General features: G+C 39.0%; 1 protein-coding gene across 2 annotated transcripts; it reads left to right on the forward strand.

The window, feature by feature from the left end:
• The first annotated feature begins 1060 nt into the window (after nucleotides 1-1060).
• Nucleotides 1061-9300, forward strand: ZSCAN26 (zinc finger and SCAN domain containing 26). Of its 2 annotated transcripts, none has more exons than XM_008063774.1 (4): nucleotides 1061-1210; nucleotides 5806-6286; nucleotides 6617-6734; nucleotides 7962-9300. In XM_008063774.1, exons 2-4 carry the CDS (start codon nucleotides 5867-5869, stop codon nucleotides 8858-8860), a joined length of 1437 nt encoding a protein of 478 aa, XP_008061965.1. In that variant the 5' UTR covers nucleotides 1061-1210; nucleotides 5806-5866; the 3' UTR covers nucleotides 8861-9300. The 2 variants fall into 2 exon arrangements, with proteins under 2 accessions (XP_008061965.1, XP_021571055.1); XM_021715380.1 differs by having other exon boundaries at nucleotides 1150-1210; nucleotides 5806-5881.
• Nucleotides 9301-11226: the final 1926 nt, after the last annotated feature.

Here is an 11226-nt window from a genome sequence, read left to right on the forward strand (position 1 = left end):
AACTACCAGAGTTACACTGAGTTTTATTCGGTGCTGAGAAACAGCCTAAAAAACCAAACTAGTGAGGCTACAGCTGATTGATTTACAATTGATAAATTTTATGAAACACCATTTCTTATCATTTTATGACTTTATGAAATTACCTAAAATAGTGTTTTACAAAATAGAAAAATCCCCTACTGGGAATTTTTTTAGAAGTTTAATATTAACTTCTAATTAGTAAAATATTTATGTTAACTGGGTTTGTTAGCCTAATGAAAAGTTTTAAGGTAAATATTTTTAACTTTTAAAAGATACTTTCAAAATCACATTCTGATAGCCAAGGAGAAAAGATGACTCTCCTTGTGATAATGAAACATTATTTTTTCTTTCTATTATGGTCATTTCAATGTTTGAAATGCTGAATAAATTACATATGTCATAGTTCAATGGTTCATATGCTATTTATTGATATTTCAAAACTAGAATCAACTGATCTATTAAACAGAAAAGTTTGTTCAGATTTTTTATTTTATTTAAAGTCTACAAAAACACAGTTTAAAAGATGGTGGGCAAGAGAGGGACTATTTCTGTTCTCTGGTAGAATTTATTTTGGCAAAGTGATAGCTGATGCTCCCCACCACACACCTCAACACTACATTTACTGACAAGTATTACTGATTATTTTCTCTCACAGTAATAGGCTTAATTTCTTACTTTAAACTTTTCACTACACTCCTGCCTGGACGACAGAGTGAGACTCCGATTCAAAAACAAATAAATAAACCTTTCAACTCAAATATATATTCTTCATTTTAATTTTCAAAATACATTGACATTTTTGCCACTGGCTTTGATAATTTGTTTAATTGGTAAGAAATGGCAAAGTATGTATTTTTTTATTTATGTTAACTGGAAATATTGGCTGTGATAACATGCAGCTGAACTGGCCTGTTTTTACATGAATAAGATGAATGTCGGCTTTTAAATGAAAAACAAATACAAAAAACAAAACTCACAAATGACATTACTTACCCTCCTGGCTAGCGGACCGCAGCAGGCGGCGTCTTAGCAGCCTTTGCGAAGCCCAAGCAGGATACCATCGAGTCGTGGACCTCCAAGCGTTCCTAGAGCGGAGAAGAAAGGGCTCCGGGGTGCCAGAGTTGATTCTCGGCGAGAAGCTAAGACGGTGTTTGAGAGTGTTTGGCTCCTTCTGCGGGCACTTGGCCGGGTGAGCTGGCCCTTAACCTGGGCTCCGGGCTGGGGGAGAATTTGTGGTCTAGAGTTCTGGAGGGCAGTTGATTACGGCGGGTGCAGAGAAGCTTCTCTCTGCCGAGGGGGCGGGGTCCGTGGCGGGAGGTGTCAGCCCTGGGGCCTATAGGAGGGTGGAAGCTGTGGATCTAGTTAACAGGGTACAACCTTCTGCTGCTAATTTTTCATCCATTGAGCGTAGTTTTAGCTAGATGCTAGTGGCAGGCCTCACTGAGAAGGTAATATTTGAGCAGAAATCTGAAGGAGATGGAAAGACCTATCTGGCTTTTGGGATCCGGTGCTTTCTAGGTAGAGGTAACAGCAAGTGTCAAGGCAAAAGAGGAAACTTGTTTAACATATTTGAGGAAGAACAGGGAGACCAAAGTAGCTGAGGCACAGTGAACTAGGGCGAAGTCTGTAGGGGATGATATCAGGGAGATTGAGAAAGGTGTGCAGAATAAGTGTAGAATAAGTAAGCACTGTACTGTGTAAAGAATTTTGCCTTTTTCTGGTGTGAGTTTTTGGAGAATTTTCAGCAGAGGAAAATATGATCTGACTTATGTTCTAAAGCACCTTTATCTGGGAACTTATGATGAGACTAGATTGTAGGTGGGCAAGAGTGGAATCAGGAAAGCTTAAAAATTAAGAGTAATTTTTTAAAGTTGCAAGTAATTCAGGTATGAGATAAGGATATTTTGGGCTAGTGGTCAGATTATTGATCAATTTTGAAAGCAGAGTCACCAATATTTGCTACTGGGTCACATGTAGTTTGTAAAACTTAAGAGAGAAGGCCAAAAAAAATCCACAGTTTTTTTGGATACTAGAGATATTAGAGGAAAGATCTGAGTTTCAGATTTGGGATCTTGTGTATGTTCTTTAACTCTCTACATCTCAGTTTCCTTCTCTATACAATGAGGTTAGTAATAATATCTTCTTTATAGAGTTGTGTGAGGATTAAATAATTAATAACATGTAAAGCACATAGAACAGTTGTGCAGGCTTATTGTTTTATTATGCTGAGACATAAACTGTGAGTGAGCATTAACACAAAGTAAATTGTAGGGTTGAAGAGTGTTACAGGCACAAGGAGTAAACTGTGAAAGAGCCCAGAAACAAGAAGTATTGCCAGTTTGAGAAAAATAAAAGCAGTGTATTAGATCATAAGAAGATTTTAAGCCATCTTAAATGTTTTGGAGTTGGTCCTAAAAGTAATAATGAACCTTTATTTGCAACAAGAACACCAAGAAAATAATAATATTTCATTTCCTCCTTAGAATGATCACTGTTTGCAATGTGGAAAGTAGACTGGTATGTCAGACTAGTCTATTAATTGCAGTAGTCTGGTTAGGAAAAAATGATGGCAAAGAGGATGAGGAGAATTGGATGGATTTGAGATATGTTTAAGCAATGGAATCTATAGAACTTAATTGATCAGATACATGAGATATGAAAGGAGGAGGGAATGGCTAGTTTTCTGGTTCAAATAGCTGAGTAGATGGAGTGTTCCTCCAAAAAACAGCTTATCAAATTATTTATAATATATTGTATTTGATATACTTAATCACATCATGCAAATGGATCACCAATAATTCAACACAATGCCCTATATATCTGCATTATTACCTATATAAATAGTATATCTTTATTGTTATAGATAGATATCTAGAAAGAGCTTTATTATAAGGAATTAGATTACATGATTATGGAGGCTGGCAAGTCCCAGGATCTTCAGAGGGAGTTCACAAGCTGGAGACTTGAGAGCAAATGGTTCAGTTCCAGTTCGAGCCCAAAGGCCCGAGAACCAGAGGAGCTGATGATGTAGTTCTAGTTTGAAGACCAGCAGACTTTAGATCCAGTAAGAGCTATTTCATTCCAAGTCTAAAGGCAAGAAAAAGGCAGAGGTTTCCATTCAAAGGGCTTTAGAAAGAATTCTCTTTCTTGAGAGAGGGTCATTTTTTTTTTTCCTAGTCAGATTTGTATATGCTTGAATGAGACCCACCCACATTATGGAGGACAGTCTGCTTTAGTCAGTCTATAATATACTGATTAAATGTTAATCTCATCCAAAAACACCCTCAGAGAAACATCCAGAATAATGTTTGACCAAGTATCTGGGCACCCTGTGGTCCTGTTAAGTTGATACATAAACTTAACCATCACAATACAAAACTTTTATTTTCTAGCTAATAATCATCACTTTCTTGAACTTTTTCACTTCCTTTAAGAATACTTGGGATTGACTGGACGCAGTGGCTCACCCCTATAATCCCAGCACTTTGAGAGGCCAAGGTGAGAGAATTGCCTGAACCCACAGGTTCCAGAACAGCCTGGGCAACTTGATGAGTCTTCATCTCTACAATAACTCAAAAAATTAGTCAGGTGTGATGGTGTGCACCTGTAGTTCCAGCTACTTGGAAAGCTGAGGTGGAAGGATTGCCTGAGCCCATCAGGTTGACGCTGCGGTGGCTATGAGCATGCCACTGCACTCCAGCCAGGTGACAGAGTGAGACTTCAACTCAAAAAAAAAAAAAAAGAATACTTGGATTTGGCTTTTTTAATTCTAAGTCCATTTCTTACAAAGAAAAATAATTATTAACTGGGAAGTGTTATTAGGTGCACATTCAGGAATATATAACAGCAAGATGTATTTGGAACCTAACAAACAGCCACTAATTGAGCGAGGCTTCCCTCACACTCCAACCCCCTACGCAACATTAATTCAACAGTATGTATTAGCAGATGGCAAGTGCTATTTCGTTGATCCATAGAGTCACTCAAGAGTAGTCAAAACAAAGACTACTATGTCACTTCATATCAAGGGCCTGCTTCAGGGGATGATGGATAATCCTTTGAGTTCATTTTTGACATGTTGGGTTTGAGAGACATCTGCAGGGTATCCAGGTACCGGATAGGCAGAAGGAAATACAAGTTTGGCAGTAGAGATATCGGGCCTGAAAAATAAGAAAATCATCAACATAAAGATAGTAATTGAAATCATAAACATACTCACACTCTTCATTATCTCTTCCTAGCTTCTGCGCTCTCTCTCTCTCTCTCTTTCCTCTCACTGTCTGTTTTTCTTTTGCAAAGATGGAGTCTCACTGAGTTCCCCAGGCTGGTCTCAAACTCCTGGCCTTAAGCAATCTTTCTGTTTCAACCTTCCAAGGTTCTGAGATTACAGGCATGAACCACTGCACCCAGCCAAATAACTTACCTTTTGAAAGAGTAGTTTTTGTTCACACGTTCCATTTTTTATGGCAGGGCAGCTAGTCACCCCATTCTACTACCAAAATTGACTTCACAGAGGTCAACAATGACATCTACATTTTTTAATCAAGTGGGTATGTCAGATTTTAGATTAATACATCTGTATTTTTTAATCAAATGGGTATGTCAAGCTTTAGATTAATCCATTCTTACAGTATTTTACATGCTTGAATGCTGCCATCTTATTGCTTCACATATAAATCAATGAATTCCTCCTCATTTACCTCAAAACTTCTTTGAATTAGGTATTATCTTCATTTTACAAATGAGTAAACAAGTTTCCAAGGAGATAGGTAACTTCCCCAAGATCACAGCTTTAAATAACAGGGCTGAATTGGAACCCAGGCCTACCTGGGGTCAGGCTTTTTCTACCACTCTACACTTACAGAACTACATCTCCTTGGTCTTCTGGATACTATAGTCTTTGTTGTCCTCCTACCTTTCCAGTTGTTCCTTCTTATTTTTCTTCCTTATGTGTAGATATTTCCCAGGATTTTGGCTCCACATAACCTTTTCTCAGCCATAACTAACTACTATACTGAACATCCAACAGCTCTATGCTCAGACTTTTCTCTCTGTCTGAAAAACAAAAAACAACAAAAAATCCTTTTCCTATTTCTCTGTCTGACTTTCACTTTTTTTTTTTTTTTTCTTGAAAGGTTTTTGCCATGTTGCCCGGGCTGCTGTACTCAAATTCCTGGGCTCAAGTGATCCTCCCACCTCAACTTCCTGAGTAGCTAGGTGTGTGCCACTGCACTCAGCTTCACTTATCTTTTAAGTGAAGGGACTGGGTGCAGTGGCTCACTTCTGTAATCCCAGCACTTTGGGAAACCAAGCTGCATTCTGGTTTTATCTGAAAATTTGCTTATTATTAGATTCATGCTAAAAATTTTTAGTGGAAATTCTAAACATATGATAAAGCATGTGATGTCAAATATCTTCATTTTTCTCTTTGTAATTAATAAACAATTAGCATGGTGATTGTTTGAGACTGTGAGAATGTCCTGTTCCCCCAGGTCTTCCACTTAGTGGTTTTGCAACCAGTTTTGGTCCTTGACTGAACCGGTTGTCTTGAGGGCTGTAAAATGGTGATTTTTTAAAAAAAAATTTTATTTGAGTTGGAGTCTGTTATTCCTGCTACGTTAGCTGGCAGTCTTCTGTAACACAAGAGTTTTTTTCAGTTTTATGTGTATTTAGGAATTGTTGTTTCAAACAGAAAAAAACTAGGAAATATGTAAACCCGAAAGGGTGTTATTGCTGTTGTTACTAGTACTATCACTGTTTCTATGGCTCTTATTATATTTTTAGGAATATCTCTGAAATACGAAAGAAAGTTCTCCAAAACAGAGAAAGCAGTCTGAAGCTGGGGATGGCAACAGCACTGGTGAGTGCCCATTCCCTGGCTCCACTGAATCTGAAGAAGGAGGGACTTCGGGTAGTGAGGGAGGATCACCACTCGACTTGGGAACGGGGATTTAAGCTGCAAGGAAACAGCAAAGGCCTTGGACAGGAGCCATTGTGCAAACAATTCAGGCAATTGCGCTATGAAGAGACAGCAGGACCTCGAGAAGCATTGAGCCGGCTTCGGGAGCTCTGCCGACAGTGGCTGCAACCTGAGACACACACCAAGGAGCAGATCCTGGAGCTGCTGGTGCTGGAGCAGTTTCTGACCATCTTGCCTGAGGAGCTGCAGAACCGGGTGCAGGAGCATCACCCAGAGAGTGGGGAGGATGTGGTTGTTGTTCTGGAGGATTTGCAGCTGGAGCTTGGAGGAACAGAACAACAGGTGGTAAGGGTCATGTTTTCTTTTGCAGGAAAGCAGGAGTTGAGGTCTCTGGCCAAACAGGTGGACATGAGCTCACCAATAGGAGGAATATTGCTAAACTTCGGTTTAGTTTCTCTCCAGCCTGGCTGTTTATTTCTTTAGGTCTTACTTCAATCTTACCTGTCCTTTGCTAGGAAAAAACTGAACATGCTCCAGATTCTTCATCCCCTTTTCTTTGCCCCTTTAGGATTTCTCTTTGTTTTTGTTTGTTTTTTCTGGAATTTAAATGTTTTCCTAAACAGTAGTTTCCTAAACCCTACCTAATTATCCCTACATGTACCTAATTGTCCCTAGGACCCAGATAAAGCAAAGAAGCAAAAACTGGTTGTGGAAGAAACAGCCTCTCTAAAAGCAGTACAGGAGCAGCAGGTTCAGCCTGAGTGTGAAGTTACAAAGCCTGAGAAAGAGAAGGGTAAGAACTAGATTACATCTTGCATGTGTGATGAAGTGGGCTGTGCAGTTCCCTCTGATGCTTTGCTTGGCACTCTTGTGTTTTGTTCTTTGTTTTTCTTTTGAGTCAGATTTACTGAAGCACAATTTACATACAGTAAAATTCACTGTAAGTATACCAGGTCCATGAGTTTTCACAAATATGAAATAACTGTGGCCTCATCAGCACAACACTCAAGATATAAAATATTTCTATCACCCCAAATATTTTAGTTGAACAGAAGACCAAGGAAAGGGTTTAAAGGGAATTTGGACCTTCATTTTTCTCTTCTTGCCCTTACCTTAGAGGTGAATAATAAAAAAAAAAGATCTCTTGCCTCCAAAGAGATCAGAAAAGGCTATGGTACAGGCGTGGTGGCTCCTACCTGTGATCCCAACACTTTAGGAGGCCAAGGTGGGAGGATTGCTTGATCCCAGGAGTTTAAGACAAACCTGGGCAGCATAGCAAGACCTCATCTCTACTAAATGAATGAATGAATGAATGAGAAAGCAAGCAAGCAAGGTGTGGTGGCACATACATGTAGTCCCAGTTACTCTGGAGGCTGAGGAGGGGAGATTGCTTGAGGCTGTGATTAGCTGTGATTGTGCCACTGCATTCCATCCTGGGTGAGAGTGAGACCCTGACTCATTAAAAAAAAGAAAAGAAAGGCCAAGGCATTTCATAAACTTGTGCTGTTCTCAAGGTCTTATGGTCCAGTGTTTTTTAATTTATTGAAGAGGACACTAAGCCCAGAGTATTTAAATTACCTCTCTAAGATTATGCAGATAGCCAGTGATAAAATTGGCACCACATCTACGTTTCTTCATTTTCAGTTAAAATGCCATCCCTTTCCTATTGGTCTCAGGGTCCTCAATTAACCTACTTTTTTATTTTTATGTGACAAATCTTTTCAAAAATATGCCCTTTAAGACATATTTTTTGTTTGCTTGCTTTCCAGCTTCTCTGTGTGTGGTGTGAATCACACGATAAAATTTAAACCATTTAAAATAAGTCATCTACCACAATCCTCCCATCCTTCTCCAAAGGCGATTACAGTTAACAGTTTCTTATGTATCATTCAACACAAGCATCTACAACGCTTTTGCTTTGCACAAATGCCTTCATTTAAATTTTTTCCTCTTAGTTTCAGACTCTTTCCCCTAAGCATCTAAAAAACAAGTAATTGATGGTACATATTTAATGTTTCAGGTAAAGAGACAAGGATTGAGAATGGGAAGCTTATAGTGACAGAGTCTTGTGGAAGAGTGGAATCATATGGGAAAATATCTGAATCCATGGAAGATCATTATGAGGACTCTAACTTGGAAATGCAGCAGGCCAGGCCCAAAGACAAGACTGACTATAAGTGCTCAGAACATGGGGAGGGATTCACCCAGGACTCAGACCTGGTAGAACATGGGAATGCCCACACAGGAGAAAAACTCTGTGAATCTGAAGTGCATCAGGGTTCTAGTGTTACTGAACAACAGAAAATCCTCTCTAAAGAGAAAGGTCATCAGTGTCAAGAGTGTGGGAAAGCCTTTCAGAGGAGTTCACACCTCATCAGACATCAGAAAATCCATCTTGGTGAGAAGCCTTATCAGTGCAAGGAGTGTGGCAAAGTGTTTAGCCAGAATGCAGGCCTTTTGGAACATCTCAGGATCCACACTGGAGAGAAACCTTATCTCTGTATCCATTGTGGAAAAAACTTCAGGCGCAGCTCTCACCTTAATCGACACCAGAGAATTCACAGTCAAGAGGAGCCCTGTGAGTGCAAGGAATGTGGAAAGATCTTTAGCCAGGCCCTACTACTCACCCACCATCAGAGAATTCACAGCCACTCCAAAAGCCATCAATGTAACGAGTGTGGAAAAGCTTTCAGTTTGACCTCAGACCTTATTCGACATCACAGGATTCACACTGGAGAAAAACCTTTCAAGTGTAACATATGCCAGAAAGCCTTCCGACTAAACTCACACCTCGCTCAGCATGTAAGAATCCACAATGAAGAAAAACCTTATGAGTGTAATGAATGTGGAGAAGCCTTCAGGCAGAGGTCAGGTCTTTTTCAACATCAAAGATATCACCACAAAGATAAACTGGCTTGATGAGGTATTGTCTCCTTGTGAGACATCAAAGAGGGCACATTGACCAGCAAACAGCACTTAAGGAAAAGTCACTTTAGCCCACTCTGGCATCAGAGAATTCTCGGTTACTGAGTTGGAGGCTATCTGCCTCCATTCCCTCTCCTTTGTTTCCTTGAAGTCAGCTTTGGACCACAATAATTTCACCCTAGATGGCACTATGGGATCAAAGTTAAATAGTATTCTTTCTGCAGGACTTCTTGGAACTTTTAAAGTAATGAATACATGATGGTGTACCTCTGAGCAGTAGAAAGCCTCAGAATGGAGTGAGGGCTTTGAAGTCAGCAGTGAATCAAGTGCTAGAGACTTTTAGGCTTGAGCAGAACAAGGAGAGATTGATATTTTTACATATACTATAGTAACAGACTTCTATAAAATAAAACTTGATGTTTAGAAATATACTACTCTCAAAGACGTCTTAATGGTTAATGGTGAACATTTTCCTCACTAGCTTCAGCCCACCTCTCCCACTAGCCTTACCCCCACCTTCTTCAGCCCACAAGCAATGGAAGAATTTTGAAGAGCAAAGATAATCTTTAGTTGGTTAACTTTAGAACTTTCTTTCAGGGTTAGCTTCATATAATTTTATCATTTCCTATCCCTGCTCCAACAACATTATCTCATGATTCAGGTTATAAATCAATGTTTTACTTAGACTGTGGAAGAGATTTCACAAGTCATTTGCGCTGTGCTGAATTAATTCAGAAGCAATTATCTTACTTAATAACCCCAGTGCCAATATAGTGGCTGCTGCATAGACACTATTCAATAAATGTTCAGTGAAAGAAATTGGATCTTTTCCTTTAATATCAATAATATAGTTTTTTGTTGTTTTTTTTTTGAGTTGGAGTCTCACTCTGTCGCCCAGACTGGAGTGCAGTGGCCACTCCCGGCCACCGCAGCCTCGACCTGCTAGGCTCCGGCGATCCTTCCACCTCAGCCTTCCAAGTAACTGGATAATATAGTTTTTACATGTTGCTTGTTCTGGAACTTTGAAAGTTAAAGCTTGAAGATGAGGTCATGATCTTTATATCATGAATACCAGAATGTCACAGTAATTAAGAAGAATTTTACACTTAGGGAAGTCCACTTCAAAACATACTACCAAGGTAATAAACATCACTTACAAATTGATGGTAACAGCAAGTCTGGAGAAGACTTCTCAGTCACCAGTATGGGAAGATTGGTGAACCTTTATGTAGTGACTAGGACTAGGTTCAGCTGCATATAATTAAAAAAAAAAAAAGAATGACTTCAAAGTTTCTTTTTCTCTCTAACAGGAAAAAGGCTGTAGATAATTAGTCCATACTACATGGCTGCTGAAGCTTCAGCTTCACAGCAAAATATGGACAAAAGGCAGTACAAAAAGAGGCTCCTTCTAGTTCAGTCAGCTCCCTTTGAGTACTCGCCAGAAATCACTTAGCATATATGTGATAGAGCAAAAGTTAGGAAAGGAAGGCTGAAAAGTATGTCTTATTCTGAATTGCAGAGTGCCCAACTGAAAATTAGGCTTGTCACTGAGGATAAAGGGGAGAATGAATGTTGGACTAGGCACTTCAGCAGTCTTTGGCCCACTTTCTTTTCCTTCCTGCTCTGATATGACTGGGTGCAAGCTGACCAGAAGCAACAGTTAATACGATTTCCTGGAAGGAGAAAAAAATCTGTGGGAGAAGCAGCTGTAACTTTTTGAGACAATAAAAGGTTTCATGTAAAGTCAGTTGTAGTCTGTTGCTTTGGAAGCCATAAAGCTATGTATCTTTTTTTTTCTGCCTTTGTGAGTAAAATTAAGTGATTTCAGGACTTCTTCCCCCAAGTATTTTGAGGGCTATATTGAGGTCAATACCTCAACACTTAGCTCCATGTCATAGTTTGGATCAGAATGGATCAGAATCTATTTGATTCTGATCCATTTAATAAGGAAAGCACATAGGATAATCTTTATTGTGTAAAAGCAGTGAAAATTAAAGGATTCAAAATATGAAAAACTCTACAGTATACCCTTAATTATCTGGAAAATATATCTTGGCTTTCTCTAATGATTTTATAGAACAAGTATAAACATTCTAAATTCATTGAAACCTTAAACAGCTTAACTTTTCCTTACAGTTCCAAAGGAAATAATATTCTTATCATTTCCCTTGAAGCAAATCTATACCCACATGGGCATAAATGTCACATAGAGGTATACTTAATAATATTATTCTTTATCCTTAAAAAGTATAGAAACAGTGAACAAAGGGCTAATGTCATAACAAATCTCAAGGTTTTCCTTGTCTTGTAAAATACCTGAAAAAATCTAATCAGAGGGTAGTAACCCAGGAGAGATATAT

Source organism: Carlito syrichta, unplaced genomic scaffold (assembly GCF_000164805.1).
Source record: "Carlito syrichta isolate Samal-C Ts95f unplaced genomic scaffold, Tarsius_syrichta-2.0.1 Scaffold307028, whole genome shotgun sequence".
NCBI lineage: Eukaryota > Metazoa > Chordata > Mammalia > Primates > Tarsiidae > Carlito > Carlito syrichta.